The sequence below is a fragment of the Micropterus dolomieu genome, linkage group LG21 (assembly GCF_021292245.1).
Source record: "Micropterus dolomieu isolate WLL.071019.BEF.003 ecotype Adirondacks linkage group LG21, ASM2129224v1, whole genome shotgun sequence".
Classification (NCBI taxonomy): Eukaryota; Metazoa; Chordata; class Actinopteri; order Centrarchiformes; family Centrarchidae; genus Micropterus; species Micropterus dolomieu.
This window is the reverse complement of record NC_060170.1, coordinates 18879485-18903808: the sequence shown is the minus strand read 5'-3', so window position 1 is coordinate 18903808 and position 24324 is coordinate 18879485. Positions and strand designations below refer to the sequence as shown.

Sequence of the window (24324 nt, the reverse complement as noted above, 5' to 3'; positions counted from 1 at the left end):
TCCCAAAAAAGTAACTTAGGCTAAGAATAACAAACTGCTGATTATGAAATCCACAGGAGAAACAGATCCAAAAGCAGCACAGAATGACTGAGAGCTGCACTGACTTATATACTGTTATATGTATATATTTATATATTGTCACATGCTACCTGAATGTTGTGTTTCCTCTTACATAAATAAAACACTTCCACCATAAACTAGTGCAGAAACTTTCACCAGAATGCAGGAAATTAAGTTTTCTCCCTTCTTTATTTATTTATTCTATTATTCATATATGTTTTCTTCCTTAATCCTCGCCTTATTATCCTCTGCATAGCCTCTCATACACAGCCGAGACACAGCAGGGGCAGCTCTCCATACACACACACTAGGCTTCTCCTATTTCTCACACACACATGGTAGCTATCCAGTCAACAAGAATGCATTCCTTCACACTATTTATAAAGCATGCTTCCGCCGCACCTTTTTCCTTTATTATTTTCCTTTATTATTTTCCTTCCTAAATTTGTGCTACCTCGAGTTTGTAGATATTTAATGAGAGGCCACTTCGGACATAGTTCGTCAACACATGTATCGAGAGGTAACTTTCAATTAAATTTTTCTTCTACAAGCTCCCAGTTCCTTTGAATGGACCCGAAAATTCACCTAGTGCCTTTCCAGGATTTGCGGCCCATCTAAGATCGCTTTCAAGGGCTTTTGTCCAGATCTGCGGCGTCCTAATCCTTATATTACCTTATTCCTTATCCTTATTAATTTTCTTCAAGCCGAATGACCCTGGCCAGGGTTACACTCTCTCTTTTTCCCTTAATCCAATTTACTTATTCCTTAAAGCCTAGTTTCACGCGACAGTAGTTTCCATCCCACATGACATAAGAATCTGAGGGCCCATATTCTTAATTTTTGCAAAGTTATGAAAGCTCACTTTCCGTTACTCCTAGGCTATTCCTTTTTCTTCCTTTTATATCTATCTATCTGTCTTCATTACATTCACACACACCCCTTATTGCGTTGTCCACAACGCACACAAAATTTAGAACGGAGTCTTCTCACACATCCACCCGCAAGCACTCACACGGGATCGAACCGGGGTACCCTTTAACGCACACACAGACACACGAACTTACCAGCACCCACAGTTTATGAGAAAACTCACCATATATGCTAGCTTCTGGAGCGGGAGTCAGCTCGACGGAGCCCTGTGATGGAACGATGAATTCAGGCACAACACGGTCCAATCTGGGGGTGTCAATTTCTGTGGTGTCCGAACAATAATGCTGCGATGATGTGTTGAGAAGAAATCCGCTTGACACTGTTCTTGATCATAAAAGTTTATTACATCAAGGAGTTCAGCATCAATTACAAGCTCTGCAGCAGCTTGGAGAGTGACCCAGCCCGATGGCCACTCTGTCTCTCTGTACATCAAACATAGCTTATATAGGATATGATTAGGTATCTGTTAGGTACCATAGAAGGGTTTGAGTCTGCAAAATAAAGCTCCAACCCATAGAAGGGTACAGTACTATTCTGAGGTAACAAAACAAGGGGTCAGAGGTCAAATTCTATAGAAGGGTTCAGTCCCTACATAACCACCAATCACTGCTCTCCCCTTAGGAGGTCACTGACCCTCTGTCCTGCTGCTACAGTGCTATTTAAAATTGTTATGCGTCAAATGCACATATATTGTACACCACAACACATAGCATTTGATTCAGTTTAAAATATTCTCGTAACGTAATTTTCTGTGTACAAATTACCATTGTGGATGTTGTGCACCTTTGTCCTGCACAAGCTGAAGGAGAAAGTTTTGGTTGTGGTTACCCTTCTACTATCAGTTCAAGATGTTTTCGCTTACAGTGTAAACTCTTCTGATGCAATAGCACTCTCTAGTGGAAGACTGATCAGAATCAGCTGTATGTATGTACTTTACTCTGGATATAAGTTGCTCTCATTGCACTTACTTACACACCAAGAATCCAAGAATAATTTACAGGAAGATAGACGTACAGCCAAAAACAAGGACAACAAAGCCGAACAAAGATAAAGTAAAAGTAAAAATAGAACTATTATGTGCATATACAAAAACAGCAAATAGAAAATACAGATATCATTAGAAATGGAAACTGATGTTCAAAGGAATGCACTGTTCAACCCTAACGATTTCTTACAACTTTTTATTCTAAATGCCTTCCCTGCAGATTGCTTAGGTTTGCCAAAGTGAGTGTGTTCATAAACTGTGGAACTGTGAAAAATAGCAAATGTTTATCTGATAATGTACTTGTTACTATAAGGCAACGCCACATGCTTTTGAAAAGTAGCATTATATTCTGCATATGGCACTTCCTCCTTACAGAGTTTCACCCCGGAAACTGGCTCCAAAATTGTACATGATCCTGCTTGCTTTGGTAAATCTTATCTTCCCTTTCAGATATCGTTTGTTATGACCTGGCTCAAGTCACCGCAACAAAAGGGAGACACCCCATGGCAAACATTTAACAACATCTGTTTATTTAAACCGGAAACAAAAACAGATTTGTGCCTAATTAAACTTGTAGTAGCATGGGGTATGAACACAAGTGGTTTCAGTACTGTCAGGGCAGGATGATGGATGGGTGTGTGTGAGGGTGTTGTAATATGCAGGAAACAAGAATAATACAACTAAAGCAGCATTTCCAGAAACTCAAACCAAGCCTTGTTGTGGCACTTGATTCTATAAATTCCTCAAAACAGATTAATAATAATCAGCCCACACATAGGAAAATTGGCTTGATTAATGATTATGGGAAACTCCAGCACACAGTTCTACAGAAAGTGCTTTGCCTTCTTGCCTACTGAAGCGTGACTACTTTTAGTCTGACAGTGTTTAACTTGACATAACTATCAGACAGCTCTTCAGTCTAAAGCTGAGCAGAAATGTGCTCTTAATGCCAAAATACACGGAAATGTGTATACTATATGGTAATACTTTCTGTTGTTGTTGTTGTTGTTGTAGATTACAAGAACTCTTGTATGGCATGTGTGCTTAACGTGCAAATCGGAAAACACACTTTGTCCACAATGCTATATGATGTACATTTAGGCTACTTAGTTTTGATGTTTTTGGGGGTGGTTGTCATGTCTCATCACTGTGATACATTTATACCATATTAACTTGAGAACGAAACGCAAAAAAAACATATACAGGTCCCTCTTGTACATAGTTCATTGCTAAGACATACACTTAATCAAAGGCAAACATCTCTGCAACAACTAAGAGAGATTTCACAGTCTTGTAAGCCACATATCATACATCACATCTTTGACTATTTTAAGGTACTTTGTACAACATTTTACATCAACGGAAAACAATTACCTGACAGATGCATTAAATTATATTTTAAAGTTTTTGCATACAAACATAAAACTGACTAATGTAATGAATTTAAACTACCCAACAGTTTTTTATTTGCACCTAACACCACCATGACTACAAACACAGTAATACAGAGCATTTGCATAATGTGGTACTGTAGCTACTTTTACTAAACAAATGCTCTGAATACCTCCTGAAATTCTGCAAAAATGCATTCCACATAAATAGCCTTCGTCATTGTATTACCACATTGTGTGCTTTATATAAAACACATTTAACTTGCCTATGTGGAAAATGAATGTTTGAATTATTTTATATTCATTTTATGTTATTTTATTAAACCATTAACTGGAAGCAGGCTTGATAAATTAAAGAGGATAAAACACTTTGGGTATATAAACTGAACAACATTATAAATGTTGTGGGGACAGCCCGGCTGACGGTGAGTGTCCTGGTTTCCTTTTTTTTTCGCTTTATTCCTCCCATTGTTTTGCTCTGCCTGCCTCCCTCCGCTCCTGAGCCCAGCCAACAACCCGCACCTGCACCTCGTCAGCAACCTCCCCAGTCTGCCACACCTGCCAGTAATCAACCTCATCTCAGCAAGTATTTCAACCCCGGTTCTCCACACCAGCTTCGCTTGATCGTCGTTGCTCCCAACCTGGTTCCAACCTCTCAAGCTCTGGTTTAAGTGATCTCTGTTTTCCAGTCCCCGATTGTTCCTCGTGTTAACTCTGTCTCTCTGCTTTCCCTCCCAGGTTCATTCACCCTCGTCCTCCAGTCCTCTCCTCTCGGGCTTCCTCCACGGCGCCTTCGCCTCGCCTGCTCCTCGGTCCTCCGTGTCCACGTCCTCCGGCGTCCACCTCTCCTCGATCACCTCTTCCCTAGCCCCCTCTGTAAACCCTCAATAAACCTCCTTCCCTCTGAGCGTTGCGTCTGGGTCCGTTCTGTCTAGTCTCACAACAATAAATGCAACACTCAACAACTCAAAGATCTAAGACTTTCTCTATGTATACAAAATACCTATATCTCTCAAATATTGTTCACAAATCTGAGTTAGGGAGCACCATCCACCTCACAAGTGTGGCATATCAAGATGCTGATCAGACAGCATGGGTATCGCAAAGGTGTGCCTTAGGCTGGCCACAATAAAAGGCCACTTGAAAATCATGGAAAATTACGTTGTAAGAATATTTGAAACAGTCAATCAAATGCTACCTGTGAAAATGTACCATAGTCAGAGGCAATGTACTTACACAGAAATAGAAATACAGCTACAATAAAACAAGGAAAACCAAGCTGGAGGCAAAGGTAAACATAAACATTTAGCTACTACAGTATGCAAGCCCCATACACAAGTAAGGGGAAGAAAATAATATATATAAAAGTATATACACAAATAAACAATAGAACAATGGACAAAAACATACAGTGAATACAATAGATTGTTTCTGTAATTTGTAAACAAGAAAACAATTGTGCTAGGGTGCAGAGTGTAAATATGCTGGAAAAAATATGAAATGATTAAGTAACAGTATGCTTCATATACATGACACAGGTGGATATTTACCATTGACTGTATATAAAAATATTTACGCATGTATACAGCATGTCAGTACATAGCATCTACAGCAGCTAACGTTTATATATCACAGTGATGTACATCTTAAAAACAACTGTGTTTATGTCAACTATAAATATATATATATATATGTAGTGTCAGATTGTGCCTGACACTATGTCACTGATGTTAACTGTTCATCAGAGTGATGGCCTATGGACAGAAACTGTTCTTGTGTCTTACACACATTACAAGTTAGGCCACACAATTTATGATTGTGTATGGTCACTGAAACATTATTAATTGGAATACAGCGTCTAATGTAACTCATGACATGCAAATTAACAATTGATGTCTTACACAGGAACCAGTATTTTACATAAATCAAGAAAGTTACTTTCAATTGTTTAAAATAAAGATTTAAAATGAACCAGAGAAGATGGGAAAGGCAGAGAGCCTGGCTTCAGTTGTCATTAGAAACTTTTTTAAATAAAGTTTGCTAACAAATTGAAACGTTTTCCAATTGTGCTGTTGAAAGTTTGTCACGTGACTTCCTGTATACGAATGACTGTAGTGGTGACGTCCGCCCACTTTTCCTCAGCCTGGTTCTCTCCGGTAGATCCTGCTACTAAACCAGGAATTACTTCGCCTTAGAACAAGAACCACTTGTAAACTGTACTAGGTGTCTTTAAAGTATCTGACGATGTCTGCCAAAGCCTGTCAAGAAAACGCTGAACACTCCGGGCAGCTCAAGTTCTTCTCTGCTGTGTTTTACGCCGGCAGTTCGTTTCTTATTACGGTGGTGAATAAAACCGTACTGACTAGCTTCAGGTATGTGGCGCTTTGTCGCGCCTTCTCCAAGTCCTTCATTTATAGAGTCAGTGGAGAAAGCTCACACACATAGCACGCTTATAATATTACAAATTGAGTCATCATGGAACAACACTTATTCTACTGTTTATGTGTTGGTCTTTGCAGGTTTCCTTCCTATATGTGTCTGGGAATTGGCCAGGTAAGTTGTCCCTGTGTGTTTGTCAGTCATGCGCGCGTGCGCACGCACACACGCATTCATTTCATGGTCAATTTGGTCCTTTCAGATGATCACCACTCTAGTTGTACTTTCTGCTGCCAAAATGAGCAAAACAGTCCAGTTTCAAGATTGTGACAGATGGATTTTCTTTAAAGTAAGCTTTTCTCATTTTTCAAATAAAACACATCGTCATCATTCATTTTAATTTAATTGTATTCTATTTTCCAAAAAATTGTACTGCTTTATTTCCTTGACAGATTTTTCCTCTTCCTTTGCTGTATGTTGGGAACCATTTAACAGGACTGGCAAGCACGAAGAAACTCAGGTTTAAGCTGTTTGGCTGTTGTCAAATTTCAACATGATTATTCATGTGGTCTTGCTTAATAACATATTGTCTTTTACAGTTTACCCATGTTTACAGTATTACGGAAATTCACCATATTGATGACAATGATCTTGGAAATATATATACTGAGGTAGGCCTAAGACAAATCTCAGATTTTTATTATGCTTTTAGAGCTTTGAGGCACTTTATACATTACAATTGACATCATGACAGAACTGCTCTGAAAGTACTGTATGTTATGACAGATTAATATTCAGTTTATCAGTAGAATTAAACAGAGAAAAAAAAAAAGAGTATTTGATTTGAATGTTGTGCTCCTTTTTCAGAAAAACATTTCCTAAACACCTTGTTTACAGTGTTGTGGCCATAGTCCTAGGTGCCATGGTTGCTGCAAGGTAGGGAGGGGTTAAATAAATATTTATATCTTGCTTAAGAACTGAAGCAAGTGCAGACAAAACACTTTCATCTTTTCCACCCCTCTAGTTCTGACCTGGCTTTCGATGTGGAGGGCTATACTTTCATCCTGCTCAATGATGCCTTCACTGCTGCCAGCGGCGTGTACACCAAGACGAAACTTGGCACTGAGGTAACATTCACTGTGCATTCTGTACAATTTGCACTGTATTTGATTGGTAGTGTCAGAGCAGTTAAATGCCTGTGTAGGTGTGGTTAACTGCTTCATTTGATTGAATTGTATTGTACATTTAAGACCTTGGCTGGGACACAATGTGTGTGGACATTTCCTACCAGCTTATATGTTGTCACCAGGTAAACATTAATATTTTATGCATAGTATAGTATCAGGAATGGCCTAAGAAAATTGGAAATTATAAAGTTATAAGGTGTCAAGAAAAGGTGATCACACCAGGATAACACCGTACATACAAAAATATAGCAAAACAACAACTGGATTTTCTCTCTCAACCATACATTTTAAAATTGACAATTTTTTGATAATTACTTTAAATAAAATGTGAAGAATTAGGCTTGCTGTTTGTTACACAAGCATCTCCACAAACAATCTGTGTTTTGTTATTCTTTGTCACATTATATCTAATATATTCCTCTTTTTTTATGTTAAGGGCCTTGGGAAGTATGGTGTATTATATTACAATGCATTAATCATTGTCATCCCCACTCTCTTGGCAAGTGTGTTTACTGGAGATTTACACGAGGTACTTACAGTCACTCCGATCCAGTGAATTCTTTCTGGGTGTTTGTGCCCCAAAATATGTTTTTCCTGCCTGACCACCTTCGATGTTTTGATCCACAGGCGGTCACATTTGAGGACTGGGTTGAAGTCAAATTTATCTTTTGTTTCCTGATGTCCTGTGTCATGGGGTATGTCACTAGAACTCAATTACTGTCACACCTACACTTACACTCATACTTTCATAGCTCTTACAGTACTGCTTCAGCCTTCCCAGTTTTTAAGAGAGTTTTTTTTTTTCAGGTTTGTGCTGATGTATTCCATAGTCCTGTGCAGCTATTATAACTCAGCACTTACTACTACAGTAGTGGGAGCAATAAAGGTAAGAACACATTGACTAGTTTTAGACTACAAAGCACAGATGCAGGCCCTCATTTCAGCCTCTGTCTTGAACAAGCAGTAGATGCTTCTGTCTCTTTAAGCTCCTGGTGTACTGAAAAGCATAATAGGTCCCCTTTTTATAATAGAAATTATTCTAACTTGCATGTGGATCTGGATTGTACATCACACTGCACCTAGTTCTGAACAAGCATAAAACCGTGAACATATTCAAATCATGCAATGTTAAAGAGGTCATATTATGCTCATTTTCAGGTTGAAAATCTTATTTAGGGGTTGTACCAGAACAGGTTTACATGGTTTAATTTTCAAAAAACTTTTTGAACTGCACATTGCTGCAGCTCCTCGTTTCACCCTGTTAGTTCAATGCTTCGTTTTAGCTATGGAGTGATACATCTCACCTCTACATGATCTTTGTTGGGAGTTGCACATGCGTAGTACCTTGTTAAGGACTACTTATTTTTACAATTACTAAATACTTATAATTACTGCTTAGCACTTCTGGTTAGCTGCTATCTGCATATTGTTGCTTTGTACCAGTGACATGCTCAATAACAATAAAGTTGAATCTAATCTAATCAAATACTAGCCAATCAGAAGCAGAGTAGGGCCTGTCAGTGAGAAGCCGGTAAACACAGCTTTGGTTCAGCTGTATATGTTCCTCTTACCAGCTTAGCAACATGGACTGGAGCAAGTGTTTTAGAGTGGTGAGTTATTAATCTGTAACAAATGTATCTTTCATCCATAAAGTTTTAACTGAGCTCTGTCTCTACATCACAGTAACTGTAATTATGTCCATTAACTGCCTGGAGGGAAGCTAGTGTTTGGAAGGGAGAGGAGAAGCAGCAGGCGGATGTCTTGTCACTGTGTGCTGCAGCTCAGAGTGTTTTTCCGCCAGTGTTTTTGAGGGCGTGTCTGACTAGCTGCTTTGCAAGCATTATGATGCGCATTTTGCTGTGTCATCACAGGGATCAAAGGGAAGCGTCTGGACTACAAACGATCTGTTTTCAGGTAGTGCAGAGCAGTGATTTCTGTGGGAGATGGGAACTCCCGTTGGGGTGGATTTTGGGCTTTTTGGGCTTTTTCACTTTGCAAACCTATTACATGCACAAAAAGATATATAACTCAAAGGGGAGGGAAAAGCCAAAAAGCATAATATGACCTCTTTAGGAATTCTTTGAACATTTCGTGAATCCATACCTACACCATCTAAATCTGCACTAAAAACTAGTTATTTGTGTAACTTTCGAGATGTTCAGCTAAGTAACAGATGGTAAACCACACAGAACTGAAAACAGCCTCCTTGGTGGAGGTAACTACTGTATGTGTTTTCACATTTTTAATCCTTCCCATTTCTGCTAACAAGATCATCATTAACTTGAATGAATATTTCAAATTTTCTTAAGAATGTTGCAGTAGCCTATATTGGGATCTTTGTGGGCGGAGACTATCTTTTCTCTTGGACTAACTTCTTAGGTCTCAGCATTTGGTAAGAATTTATTTTTTCCATTCCAGTTTTATTTTTATTCTGTTTTTGTATTTGCTTAACAACATATTTTGTTAAATGTTATGAACTGTAACTAACTACAGAGTTTAGTCAAAACAGTAGACCGAACATAATATGCATACATTTCTTGTTTTATAAGAGCAGCATTATGTTAAATTCCATTTCCAAGCCAAATTACAATCCAGAGCAAAATGAGGATGCACAAGCAAAAATTTCCATATAGATAAATAGCAACGAATACAAGTCAAATGTTATATATTAATATTTTCCTAACAATTCATTGCTTTTATCCTTTGCTTTGCAGTATGTCAGGTGGACTAGTGTACTCATATCTCACCTTTAACAACAAATCGTTTGGAAGCAATGCAGGAGCGCAAGAGCTTAAGGTTCACATTACAGAAGATTCAACAGGGAAGTACCCTGACAACTAAATGCACATTATAACATTCACCACTTGGTGGCATTGTTCTACTCCATATTGGAGCATAAAACTGCTTTTTTGCTTTTATTTTTATATTCAAAATAAAATCAATGAATTACTGGTGCTATCTATTCATCATGACTTAATAAAGTGACAATAAATGCACAGAAATCCTGGGTCAGGTTCAGTGAATGTTTATTGAAAACCAACAGTTACATAATAGTGTGGACAACCTGTCAGATAAATCTTACTGAAATAAAATGTCTACCAAGCAAGCAGGATCACTCTATACATGTCACAAAAGTGAAAACTGTTGGGGGGTGTTAGCAGAGGGGGAAACTAAAATTCAGTGTCAAAGTGCACCACAAATTGTGCACACTTAATATTCTAACAAATACAATGTGTATATATTAAATGCCATATTCTTCTCAAACCTCAAAATAGACTAAGGGTTAGAATTGCTTCAAAATATACTATAATTGGGTACAATAAATCATTTGGTGTTTTTGATTATCAACAATTAACTTGCCTTCCAGTTTCGCTGTAAATCCACAAGGATAATTTGTAGATCAAACAGATTCAAAAATCACAGCCAGAGTGACAGAGATAGGTTGTTGGTGCAGGTTTCCCCAAAGCAACTAAAGGCAGGGCATTTCATACAGTGTTGAAGGATGTAGTGTTGCTATTGAAAGAAAAAAAAAAGAAAGAAAAAACACCCAGCACTACACAGATCTGTTTATGGGAGAGAAAAAAAAACAGGTGCCATTTTCCTGGACATGTATGACAATATTTTACCTTCAGTGCATTGCAAGCTTAATCCAAGACTTAATAGAGAATGTAAGTGCTTGATCAAAATGAATCACTGTTATGTCTAAATGTATGTGACATATTCTAAATTGATTTTAATTGTGTTGATGCTGGAAGATTTCTCTTCACACATCAAATGATGTGAAGTGATGTGATATCAACCAGTTCAACAAAATGTGAGCCAGAAGGCAAAAAAAAATTTCATAAATAACTGATAATTTAACCTTTCAAATGAGATGATGCACCACACACTATACTATGCCTTTATCATAACTGGTCTGCCATCTTTTAATATAAAAGCTGACTGACGTTATCCATTGTTAAAAAAATAATTATAATAATTAATACAAAAAATCTCCTGTATGGTTGAAACAACTTTAGGCCTGCAGGTTTTACACACTTTTCTTGTATTTATGAGGAAAACGGCTGTTAAGTACTCTGGACCTTTTTAAATATGTAGAATATTAGTTAGCTATAATACTTAACTAAATCCAGAAGGCAGTATAGTTAGCTTTTCCTGCGCGCCTCTGGTAATGTCATGCAGTACGATTATGTGTATAGTATGAGACCAGTGGTGAAGCTAGATAGTTTAAAAGTCTTGTGCTTAAGCAGACCTCTGGATTAGGCTTGCAATGATCACCTCTCGTTCGCATATTAAAAATGACCATGTTACATGTCAGACTGATCCAGCTCCCCTGACGTGTTTTGTCTGCTTTCGTCCAACCTGTGCACACTGTTTGAAGTGTGCTGTATGGCTGGGGCGATAACTATCTGAACCTTTCTCAGTCCATTTCTACCACCACAACTTTCATTAGTGGCAGGGAAATTGTGCACACAGTGGTGGAGATGAAACCTGGGAGCATGATGAGGCCACCTGACAATTAACACTTCCTATATCTGACCACACCCTGTATCATTCTGTCCATCTGAGCTTAATCCATATATACAGTCAAATCAGTCATACACACTCTGTTACACTCACAACATACTTAAAAAACTCGTTACCATCAAAGTGCAAACAAAACAACTTAAAACACAACAAGTACTCTTTCTTTGCCTTTAGAAGACAGAAAGAAAGAAAGACATTCTTCATATTGTCAAATCTACAATTATAGCAGCCTAAAAGGATAAAATGGAAGCTGAATAAGGTGCTTTAGCTTGTGCCTTCCTGGTGCTGTGTGTGTGTGTGTGTGTGTGTGTGTGTGTTGTGTGTGTGTGTGTGTGTGTGGGGGGGGGGTGGATGATGCTGTGCGGCGTGGTCTCAGGCCAATTAAGCTCTTTCTCAAAGTTTTGCTTCACAACTTGATAGAATAACTAAACTAGTCGTTGATCTGCATTTATGAGCAGTTTCTAGCTACAGCACATACTACAGGAAGGCGGATTGGGAATGGAGGTATGAGGGGGCAGGGAGGAGGGTGGGTGTTCAGGCAGACAGGTTGTTGGCCAGCTCAATGAGTGCCAGAGCCCCGTGGAGACGCTCTCGCTGCTCCTGGAGGCGGCGCTTGGCGGCTCCTCCTCCCTGGCTGCCCTTCTCCTCCTCTGCGGCCTCTTCCTCTTCCCCTTTCTCTTCATCGGACTGGAGGAATTCCATAGGATCCTGCTGCTCCTGGTCCTCTTCCCTTGCCTTGCCCTGTGACTTAACCTTGGTGGTTGTAGGGGCACGTTGCTCTCGGGTTTGCCAGTACCTGCGAGGACAGAGGAGTATATTAACATACAGCAGAAATTGACATTAAAAGCAGTTTCTACTATGCATGCTTTATAAGGTGGTCCTCACGCAAAACAGGTCATTTTTGCTCAGTACACCTGTTGAGAGCGCTAGTTCAATTAAATTTTATTTACATTCATGACAGAAGTTATCTCACTGCACTTTACATATAGAGCTGGTGGACTGTATACTTTGTAATATTATTTACAGAGACCCAACAATTCCCACCATGAGCAAAAACAATGGCAAGGCCAAACTCCCTTGCTAATTAGAAGCTAGTATGTGCCATACTGTCTATTCACTACTTACTTTGCGAGCCACTCTGCCACAGCCTTGTTGTCCACAGACTGGGCCTTCCCCAGGCCCTCCTTTGGTTCCTCTCTCTTCAGACGGGAGAAAGGATGCTTGGGACAATGACGGTTGGCATGTGTGAAGCGATTGCCACATCCTGCAGAGAAAGCAACACTATCAGTAAAATAATAATCGTAATCTTGTTGTTAAGCACAATATCCTGGTAATTTGGTAATGGTAATGATTTTCAGCTCATTTATAACAGAAACTTAGACTGTCAAGTCTTGTGTTTTTCAGGTACTTTCCAATGCTTCAAATAAAACTTAGCCAGTTGCAGTACAGGCTCCAGTTGGTCACACTAACGGAAGCATATTTCATGCCGTTGGAAAGTACCTAAAGTGCCTAAAACATTTATGGTCACAAAACGTTGTTGTTTGGCAGAACATCACTTTAATCCGTTCATTTCATAAATACACATTTCAGACCCACCTTTCTCCGAGCAGACAAAGGGTTTTTCCCCAGTGTGCAGCCGCTGGTGCGTCTTCAGCTGACCGCTCTGGACAAATGCCTTTCCACAGTTTGGGTAATCACACAGATAGGGCCTCTCTCCTTGGGGGGAAATAGGGAAATTGTTCAGGCAACAGCATTGGCATTGTTTTACAATTCAGTCCTTATTACACAATGTATGTGTATGTATGTAATATGTATCAATATAATGTGAACACTAAAAGGAAAGGGCATTGTGGAACTACAGTACGACCATCTTTTCTCCAGGCACCTGCCTTTTTAACAATAAGCCGAGACATTGTAATGTTTTTATTTTTTAGAATTCACTGCACCCGCCTCCTTATCGCTCTCACCTGTGTGTGTTCTCTTGTGAGCCTGAAGAGACTTCTCTCTGGGAAACACTCGGTTGCAGATGTTGCAGCGAATACGGCTGGACGAAGTCTCCCCCTCGCTTATGAGCTCTCGGACAGTGTCCGCCCGTGGACGCCCTCTGCGGATACCATCCTGATGACAAGAAAACAGAGGATTTTTACATAAACTAAAGTAACAGCTTAAGTACTACTTTTCCTGTTGAACAGGTGCAGAGCAGGCAGATCTGGCGCAAAAATATGTTCATACTTTTATACTACTTTTGCATTCATATATGCACCTGTATTTAATATTATAAAGAAATCAGCACACAGTAGTTTATTTTGTTTTTCCTACAATGCAACATCATAATTATAATTTCCTTAGCTGTGCTCACGTGTTACATTGTAGCAGGACGCACGTTTGTCCATTATAATTCATTCACATCCGGTCCCATTTTTGGCGCGCGACTAAACGTCATGTATGAGCAGCTGCTCCAGAATCAGGAAGTAACCGGGGTTTAAAATCCACCGTGTCACACCCTAATGCGCGGGCGTTTTTTTAAATGACTCTCCATCTTGACTATATTAAGGCAGAATTCAAACAAAAGTTCAACAGTTTAAGTTGCCCCATTGTAAGAAATTAACAGTTAACCCCTAAAATGTATTGATCTGATGTAACGTGTAATTTCGGGAGAGTTTGTGCCTTTAAATCATATCAATATCATACACATGTACTCTTTTCTTCCCAAAGCTGACGTTATTACGAGTAGTTAAACATATTTAAAGTGTTGCTATGTTGTTGTTGTCTATTATAACGTTGTCAACAGCATGAAACTATAGGCTGCAAGGAGAATATATATAGCCTTTAAATACCACTCAGGCAGTCCAACATCTTCCATACCACACAGATGTATTCAGGAACATAACAATAACCTGGACCTACCCTGATCTGATCAGGTGAAGGAGCCGTGTCCGCTTCCCTGGCCGTCTGGGTCCCGGTAGGTGACGAAGCCCCGCTCACTGACCCCGGGCTCAGAGTCACATTGTGGGCGTTCTCTCCCCACTTCCACGGGTAGACCATGAAGTCGCTGAAACCGGGGCTTGTCGGCGTCAGGGCCTCCGCTTTCCTGGGTTTAATCGGGGTGGTCTTGATGACGGACACCAAAACTCTTTTTGGCGAGTCGTTGCAGAAAATAACGTGCGGGTGCTTGTTATCTGCCATTATGTGTGTCAGATTTCTGGTGTAAGTCGCAAAAACTGTGAAAGTTCTAACTCTAATTGATTTTAACAATCAATAAGCAATTAATAAATAGTGCGCCTTTTCAATCTGGAGTGAATATGTCCATCATTTCCAAAGAGGAATAGAAAAAAAATCTCAGATCCGTTCTTCGCTACAAAGTATCCGCAGTCAGATGTGAAGATGACGGTAACTTTCCTTCTTGTCGCAGTCGTCTGAACTGACCTGTGTGCGCCTACAGGAGCGTTGTCCCGCGTTGCAAAATCGCGCCTGAGCAGTTGACTGACCAATCGGCTGCAGGGATCCGATCACATGTCAGATGTAACCAATGGCAGCCGCCACATAAAGCCAACAAGCAAGCCCGTAGGCCAATAGGAGGAACAGACAGCGCTCTGTGTGCAATGATTGGTCGAGACGTTTTTATCCAATGAGATTTAAACACTGACGCGCGCTCCTGCACCCTGACTTCATGATTGGCTGGTGAAGATGAGCGGCGCGCACGTCCGGCCTCCAGGGAGCCAATCAGAGTGGAGGGCGGTTAATTTTACATTGCCGAGGAGCAGATGGCTCTTTCCCGCGCTGAGGAGTCTGTTTATGTTATTACATTTAAAGGGAAAATAAACGGTGGCCCAGAGGCGCCAAAGTTACGTAATCATTTTAGTACGGAAATGCTTGAACAAAGGATGTACTGTGTGATACAGGAAGAAATAGAAACTAAAGTTTTTTTGAAATTTTGTTTGTGTTACATTTGTATAATTTAGGAAAAAAGACATGAAAAAATCCACCAAAGCAGTAGGCTGTTTTTCAAAATATGTTGCATTCTAGCAAAGTAAAGTTGTCTACACGTTTTTTTTTATACAGTGATGATCTTTGATCTTCACACAATCAAGTGCTGGAAATCAGAACATCAAGACTGAGGCCATTGATTGCTATTTTTGGTGCACTGGCATTGTTTAAGATATTACATCCAAGTGAGTTTCATTTTAATGTAGGGGTAACAGTTCAGAAAATATGCCCATATAAATAAGTGAAATTAAATGAAAAAGTATGCAGTCATAGTATCTCATGAGTTGTTATTCCAGTTATTCAATGTGGTGCAACCAAAGCCTTTCTTTTTTTCTTCATAAAGTTGTCCCATTTCCTATTATCAACCATCCAGGTTATAGTTATACACACTATAGTCCTGGATTTAAATGTAGCTAGTGCTATTTTTGATGATCAACAATCCATTTTTGCTTTCCACATTTTAATGTCATGCTACTACTCTGTCTTGTAGCAAACATTGTTGACAATTTGTAACAAACCCCCCAAAATATTTTCAAGAATTAAATGTGGATATATTTTTTTCATAACTGTGATAATTTACATTGTAACTGGCTGTCTATGCAAGTGTAATTGAAAATACCTATAAGACCTCATCTTTATGCACTCTTTGTAGTATTTCCTGACATGTGTAGGCTGATAGTAAAACAGTAAAATAAAGGGACTCCTCTAACATACCTTGTACATTAAGATCATAGGTTCACCCCACAGATATGTACTTTCTACTCTGACCACTAGATGAAGCTGTATCTTCATTACATAAAATATATCCTGACTCATCCTGCTGGTGTGAAGTTAGAGGGTACGTTGTTCTCATTTTATTGCTAGAACAGATCTGAGTATTACTGTACATTCATAAGGTTATTTTATCAGTTGGATGGTCATTTAAGTAATGGTCCATGAGCAGACATTATGTTATGTCTGAACAGTATATAGATAGATATAGGCAGTTCATGAATAATTTTGGAGTTTATAGCTCTGCACAATTTAATGCAAGCTGTTCCATAGGCATATGGAAATCTGATGATTTACATTACATATTGTGTAAATAACTATACAGCTGTATTCATTTGTGTGTACTAAAACCAACGTTGGGTTGTCTTGGTTAATTATTAGATTTTATTGTCACACCGAAATACTAGAGGCTGGTGTTTAACTTGTCAGACTGAAATAGTAATCTTGCTTACTAACTGTTAACTAGCAGTTACATTAAAATATTCATACCTAACCTTAGCTATGTTACCCTTAACGTTAATTGAAACCTCCTCTGAGAAAATGTGAGCTCCTGCAAAAAATCACTTGTCCCCTCATAATGTAACCGAACAGCGTTTTTTGGCACTCAGTATAAATGCTTCCTAACGGTATAGTATTTTTCAATGAATAACTTTAGTGTTCTTTAATAATTAGGGTTAAACTCTTTTTCAGAAGAAAATAAATTATCAAGATCTTACTTTAGCTTGAAATTTGCTGGTGTCATTTATTTAACTTAACTACAAACTGGAAGTGTTTAATCGTTGAATATTATACTATATTTATTTGCCCAGGCTAGTTTTTATATTTTATTTTATTGAATAAATACAATCCCCTTTGACTTGAGTCCCTGTGTCAGTTTGGGCAGGACGACCTGACTAAGCAGAGAATAATCCACCAACATTGGCAGGGCACTTGAGCCAAGTCTACGCAATGAATATTGATTAGTGAATAGCCTATTGATGAGCACAGGGGCGTGGTGTCGCTTGTCTCCACACGTGCAACCATTTAAAAGTATCGACAAACTGCTGTGGGCATCTGTTGGATGTTCACTAGGGCACCAAAGTAACACACTGTTGGCAGCTCTTTTCGGTCGTTTTGCTGTTTGATTTTTGCAAGACATGTGTTCATCTTGAAGAAGCGAATCAGCCTTTGAAGTCGGCCCTTTTCCCCCTCATACACAGGCTAAAATGCTGCCGGACGCCTACGGCTGCGTTGTGGCGAACAGGTTCGGTGATCTTCTGGATGACGAGGCGGACCCGTTCGACTTGATCAACGAAGTGGAAACGGAAAAGGAAAAGAAGAAGAAGAAGAAGGAAGACTGTGCGAAGAAAGGCAAGCAGAAAAAACCTGGCCAGAAGGAATCCCAGAAGGACAGACGCCTCCCCGTTGCGTCGGACGGTCAAGTGCCGGTTCCAGGCAAGCTAACCGCTTGGGTGCATTAACGTTACACACCCGAAATACAAACTATTCTGGCAGCTGCTAGTATTTCTAGACCGGATAGTCCAGCCAAGAGTGGCCAGCATGATGAGGCTTTGTCAGCTGCTGATGGTGCAAGGTCAGCGAGGCTGCTGAGCACATGTACATGCTGTCAGGGAGGGCAGGCGAGAATTACATTCTCATTGCAGTCAAATGCAAACTTTATTTTTTTTCCGGTGGGGTGGGGGGGTACTGGACTGTTTGTTTTCTTATCAGACCAGTTCTCTTCTTTTTGTAGGATGGAGGTTTGAAAGAATGTAAGGAGATTGATACTGTTTTTGTTTGTTTTTTTTTTGTTTGTTTGGTTTTTAAATCAGATTTTTGGAGTAATGGAAGATTGAAATATCAAGCCATCACTTTTTTTTGTGGTATCACAGACTGTAATAAGTGGGTTTTATAGATGAGTGGTTCCAAAAAGGGCAGTTTTGGGGTAGTGATACAGCACAATTTGAATATCTCACTACCTTTCTTTCTCTGTTCAGTTCATAAGCAGCAGCAGGCTCGTCCTGGACCAGTGACCGAGAGTGGAGATGGCAGAGAAGAGGCCCAGAGGGTCCAAAAGAGGGCTGCCTTTGGGGAGCGTAGAGCCAACCAAGGGGAGTACCCCCAGGAGTTTTCCATCTCTAAGTATGTGTTCTCATACATGTTAGGGCTAAAGGCTGAAACTCAACTCTGCATAATAATTAAGTCTGCACATGCTCTGTTTTGCTCTGACTTCTCTTTTTTTTTTGTGCAGAAAGTGAATTTATATTAAGGTTATTTAAAATGAGACTGCAACTTTTGAAAGAAGCAATGCTACATAGTTCTTCTTAAAATGCAATGACAAAATAATTAAAACACACCATTGCTATATTAAAGACACTTGGGTAGTCTGGCGTGGTCTAGTATGAACAGTAACTTATGAATGGTAATGTTAAGTGACATTTTAGCATTTACCACTGTAATTGTCACTAATTAATATCACCTATCTTTTTCTCATAAGACCAATGTCTACTGCAATACTCCCATCAGCTGGATTTGAAATGTAGGAGCTATTGGAGCAATAAACTGTATTTTAATTTGATTGGTCCCTAGGCCTTCCTATAATGCAGACTCCAACTACAGGGGCGGAGGGGGGAGCAGAGGTAGGAGAGGAGGAAGAAGAGGTGGCGGCGGTGGAGGAGGATACACAATGAATTCTGACACCTTCAACCTGAGGGGCAAGAGAGAGTATGATCGCCACAATGGAACGTAAGCCTTTTTGTTAATGCAGGAGTCCAGTTTAAAATGCTTATGTTGTTTCTCTAATAATGGTGTATTGACGACATTCATTGCAGAGGCATCTCTCCTGAGGAAAAGAGGGGAGGCAGAGGACCCTGGAACTGGGGCAGTGTTGAAGAAGCTGCAAGGTAAGTGAATTTTGATTAACACAAAAATGACAACTTTTACACTTGGGCTTAATATGGACTACTTTTTTCTGTCCATTTTTTTTGTGAAGTGAATTAATGGAAATTGCATCTGATGCTCCAGTCAAATCTGAGGAACCCCAAATACCTGTGGAGGAAGACACTCAGAATCGGTGAGTAACACACACAAGCATCTTTCTACATGTGGGGCAACTGTGGCTCAGGGGGTAGAGCGGGTTGCCCGTTAATGTGAAGGTATGCTCCTCCAGGCTACATGTTGAAGTGTCCTTGGGCAAGATACTAAACCCCGAATTGTTCCACCAGTGTATGAATGTGTGTGAATGCAGATGTAGTGTAAAAGCGCTTTGAGTGGTTGAAAAGACTAGAAAGGCGCTATACAAATACAGAGCATTTACGTCACCTGGTTCAGTGGCATATAAATCAGTCAAGAGTGGCTTGTCTGAACTTGAGTGAAAGTGACACTTATGAAAATTAATTGCCTTTTTAGGATTGATCTAGCCCCTCTTCTGCCCAAGTAATTGTTGATTAGACAATAGCATAATAGGTTCCCTTTAACTAACTTCCAGCTCTATATTTTTAATCTCGCACTGCACTAGAGCAGTTTTGCATGACTTACAGTTAAAACTGCTCGTTGCTGCGTTTTGTCGGCAGTGAACTCGGCCCAGCTGTTAAGTTCTCTTTATACACCCAGTACTGTAGTTTGCATCTTAGTCTGTGTGGTCAATGGCATCTGACAGCTTTAACTTAAAGGGGTGGAAATTAACTTTTTGGCTCACCTGGCAAGGTGGCTGGTAGATGGACAAAATCCACCAGCCAAACATTTTATTTTTATTTTTTTTTTACCAGCCAAAATAATAAATTGCCTTTTGTGTCGCGCACATTTTTTAATTTTTTTACATTAGATAAGGTATTATGTTAAAAGCAAACTTAAAGAAGTGGCCAGAGTAAAGCTTCGATAGGTTGATGGATGAGGATCAAACACCTAAACAATAACAGTGCAGCACATGCCGTGATCTGAGAAACATTCACTACAGAATCCATTTGTTGAAGGGGGGGGGGTTGTCCCAACATGGGATCAAACATTCAACCCTCAGTTACAAGTCCTGCGCCTTACTGACATACGAGCTAACTGAACAACATGTTGATGCAAGTCAATATTATGGCTTAAATTCTCATCCACCATGTAATGGTTGAAAGTACTGCTCTGATGCAAAACTTATTTGCCGACCCCTACAGATGATTATTATTATTATTATTATTATTATTATTATTATTATTATTACTACTTCTAACGTACATATTCGACATTGTGATGAGTGTCTGCACTGCCTGAATGTAGTGATGGAACGCGCTCTGTAGCGCTGTTTATCTGTTTTCAGCTACTGTAGAAACATGACTATGCAACGTGGTGACGTCCATGGAAGTGGGTGCCCGCGGTTATGTAGATATAAATGATTCATTCTAAGGTAATAAAAACAATGGTTTATCATGTCTTTACACACCACTGGAAACGGGTATGGATCTTATATTGCATTTCTGTCGATAGATCCTCAGAAATATTAAACTTTTAATTTTCATCTGTTAACTTATCTTGGGGAAACTCTGAATTTGCTGACTTTGCTGTTTATTAGACCACAAATGGGACAAGAATTAAGTTGGAAAAACGGTATACAGTCAGAGTAGAGTCTTTCTAGGGGCTGGTGTAGGTACCAGACCTGCTTGGGGCCTCACTGATTATTGTACAAAAACAATTAACTTTATTCTCTGATTTTGGTGAAAATTGATAATTTTATGGAGTTTCCTGATGGACAGAGCTTTAAAGTAACCACTAACTGTTTAACATTTTCTCACTCTATTGTGTTTATACACACATGCGTCTGAAATGCACAACTCTCCAGCTACCAGTCCACGCTGGACTCGAATTGGCGACACTAGCAACCAGTAAAGCCACCTAACTAACTTCAGTCACACCAGAACAAGCACACCCTGAGCGGAGTTATTTCGTACAGCCAGACCTACTGCCACACTTAATTTTAGTGCCGTGTCAGCCCTGAAGAAAGCGCTATGAGCAGAGGTCGAATTACTGAGACAGACTGAGTGAGTGGGTGGATGGAGGGCCTGGACCAGATAATGAGCCCGTATAGAGACCGTATAAGGGCATCCCTGCCTAGCTGACTGCCACAGTTGATAAAAACTCAAATTTGTTAAAGAAAAGCAGGTTCCTGTTAAAAGGCCATTTTTATACAGAGATCCCGCAATAAACGCAGAAAGAATATCCGCCAATATGTCTGATTCGCTCATTGATACTGATCATAAGTTTGCAGCATAATCCCACAACCCGGAGTGCTTTAACACAGCAATCCGGCTTTCCAGAAGCAGAGGCATGACTATAGATAGACAGAAAGACTGATGTGTAACACAACAGCATTGGCGTCTTGTGTGACGTAGAGCAAATGCACCGCATGTAGGCCTTGCTTGCAAAACAATGGCGGGTAACCAAAGTATTTAGTTTCTTTTGCTAATGTGCACATTTATACCATCCTATAAACCCAAGCAAAGTTGCTGTGCATCATATGCAGTATATCCCAAAATTGCTGTTGACATTGAACAGTTTGCAGCTAATCAGAAGAACAAAGTGGTCTTCAGATTTGAAATTCTCCCAGTGTCGCACCTCATTGTTCTAGCTCTGTTACTACCAAAGTTGCTAGCTCAGAGGTGGATCAAATCTGACCCCCTTTCCAGCTACATACTTTTCATAGAGCTATTATACTACTACTGATACTAGAGCTAGTAATACTTCTTGAAAATAATGCAGTATGAAAGCCCCTAATGGAAAATAACACCGCTGCTGGGGTGTGGGTTTTTTATTTTTTGTTAATTTTTTTAAATTCTGGTTCTAACAAGGTTTCAAACTGGATTTTACCTTTTCTTTTGCGATGATACATTGAATACATCCCCTAGCCAAATATACTAGTGAAATTGAATTTCTTTTTTGCTTTATCATGACAAAGAACCGAACAATGTCGTTATTTGGCAGTGTCACACTAGATTGACATTTAAAAAAAAAAAAAAAAAATATTTTATTCTGACATCTTCAAACTTAAAAGTGGAATGACCACTGTAGTTTGTTCCCAATTATGATCAGAGCAACGGAGGAGGATGGAGAGATGGTGGTCCAGGTTGCCATGGAGATGACCCTGGACGAGTGGAAGGCCATGCAAGAGATGAGTCGACCCAAGGCAGAGTTTAATATCCGCAAAGCAGAGAACAAGATTCCCTCCAAAGCAAAGGTCATCCACCAGTCAAAGCACCTGGAGGTGAGCAAGTGAAGCCCTTCATGGAGTCTGTTCCCAAGAAAACAACAAAGCCCGGCTGAAAGTAGAGCTGTGAGCTGGCATTAAGAGCTTGCAGAGTGCTTTATCATGTAGTGATGTTTCACTGTAAATTACAGACGGAAGTCCTTCAGAAATGTGTGAACTAGGCAAAGGGTGGTTGTCTGTACTGTGATGGGCACCTAATGATCTAAGAATTTCAGCCCAGGCTTTTGGGAAGCGTTTTCTCCTGGCCAGACTTTAGATCTGTGGAGATGATGTAACTGTCAATCAGACTATATATGCCGTTTGCCTCTAATCTTCAGAACCTCAAAGAGTCTGTGGAGGACATGGAGGATGATGGCCACTTCCTTCGTAGGTCTGTGAATGACATCACCTCCCTTCTGGACATCAACTTCGGGAGTCTTGGACGCCCCAGTCGTGGGGGTCGGGGAAGGGGAGCACGAGGTGGTCCGGCAAGTCGCCCAGAGAGAGCCAAACCCATAGTGGAGAGGGTAAGTTCTTGACTTAGCCAAGATTAATGCAAATTGATGTAGGGACACAAAATGTAGGCTACCCCAGTGGAAGTATATGGAGTTCTAAAATTAGTATGCGAGAATGTGCTTTCAGAGTTAAAAGAAATGTCAACTCCTCCACTTATGGATAGAGGTTCACTTGATGTCTGCATTTGAGCCTTGGCTTGTGTTCTGAAGGGATTGCATTTGTTTCTTCAAGAAGAAGCTAAGTGCTTTATTGCCAAGTAGTTTTTACACGTACGAGGAATTTGCTTTGTATATATATATATATATATATATATATATATAAAAAAAAAATGTTGACGTAAATGAAGAAATGTATTTCTCTATTCTTTTATCATTAACATCTGTCTTTTCCAATTTTCTTTAAATTTTTTTTTTTAGAAGTATTTGCAAAAGAACGTCTTAGATATTTACAGGTGCATTACTCGGTTTGTGTTGTGCAGACACATTGCAACGGAAGTATATTGTGTACATATTTATTTTATTGACAAAATATAGAATAACGATATGAAATGGTATTTACACGTGCAGACATTTGTAGTATTTGAAAAGGGGGAAGTGTGGGGGGGGCCCGGGCCTTGTTAATGAGGCTAGCTGCAGACGTGAAGAAGCTGTTTTTGTGCCGAGGTTAAAAAAACAGAACTGAGCGCATCTAACGCCGAGGCAGCTATGCGCAGCGCCATCTTGGTTCAAGGAGACGTTCTACACTGGAAAACCTATGTCATTACTATAAACTACAATCCCAAATATACTGTAATCAACCAGAATATTACAGATCTTTGAGTTGTGTGCAACATGATTAAGCAGTGTTTTGTAATGTCTCCTCCCACCAGGAGGATGAGCTGGCTCCTAACCCAGATGACCCAGAAGACTTCCCAGCACTATCAGCAGGAAGATAACTGAATTTACTACTTTGTTTACTTCCTGTGGGGAATATTGGTTGCACTTGACACTTGCTAAATAATAAAAAATAAAAAAAAAATGTTTCTGCTGTAAAGATTTGGGGTTTTATTGTACTTGGTTTATTTTGTTCTACTGCACTGAAGGCACTATTCTGCATTTTGACTCCTGGAAAATAAATGCTTTTGCAAGTTTATCTTGGAGCTGTAGTTTGTTTTGCATACAAGCAGGAAAATTTTAACAAAACGAGTAGCAAATGTGAGATGCATGGACCTGTTTTTGCATTTGTAGGCAATAATGCAACTGTAATCGGCACAACTAACCGATACTAGGTAAACGTATATTTTTTTTTTTTTGTATCGTGCATGCCAAAAAGTATTCAGTGCTTCACTTTTTCCACATTTTATGTTGCAGCCTTATTACAAAATGGATGAAATTGATTTTCTTCAACTCTACAAAT

General features: G+C 39.6%; 4 protein-coding genes across 12 annotated transcripts in view; 3 read left to right on the top strand and 1 right to left on the bottom strand.

Moving 5' to 3' along the window:
- Window positions 1–24324, top strand: part of LOC123959956 (aminopeptidase O (putative)) — a 146101-nt gene that overhangs the window by 22916 nt on the left and 98861 nt on the right. The window lies entirely within an intron of this gene.
- Window positions 5459–9936, top strand: slc35d2 (solute carrier family 35 member D2). The gene is made up of 12 exons (XM_046034358.1): window positions 5459–5738; window positions 5886–5919; window positions 6005–6091; window positions 6195–6262; window positions 6342–6413; window positions 6610–6678; window positions 6767–6869; window positions 7366–7458; window positions 7557–7624; window positions 7737–7815; window positions 9239–9321; window positions 9644–9936. Exons 1-12 carry the CDS (start codon window positions 5611–5613, stop codon window positions 9768–9770), a joined length of 1011 nt encoding a protein of 336 aa, XP_045890314.1. The 5' UTR covers window positions 5459–5610; the 3' UTR covers window positions 9771–9936.
- On the bottom strand, window positions 9939–14866 carry znf367 (zinc finger protein 367). The gene is made up of 5 exons (XM_046034359.1): window positions 14364–14866; window positions 13424–13574; window positions 13053–13172; window positions 12582–12720; window positions 9939–12252 (listed from the first exon to the last, which is right to left on the bottom strand). Exons 1-5 carry the CDS (start codon window positions 14640–14642, stop codon window positions 11991–11993), a joined length of 951 nt encoding a protein of 316 aa, XP_045890315.1. The 5' UTR covers window positions 14643–14866; the 3' UTR covers window positions 9939–11990.
- LOC123959960 (intracellular hyaluronan-binding protein 4-like) lies at window positions 17257–24060 on the top strand. Its single transcript, XM_046034357.1, has 8 exons — window positions 17257–17648; window positions 18191–18335; window positions 18783–18938; window positions 19025–19096; window positions 19186–19266; window positions 22260–22431; window positions 22752–22940; window positions 23798–24060. The coding sequence occupies exons 1-8, from the start codon at window positions 17420–17422 to the stop codon at window positions 23861–23863; spliced, it is 1110 nt and encodes a 369-aa protein (XP_045890313.1). The 5' UTR covers window positions 17257–17419; the 3' UTR covers window positions 23864–24060.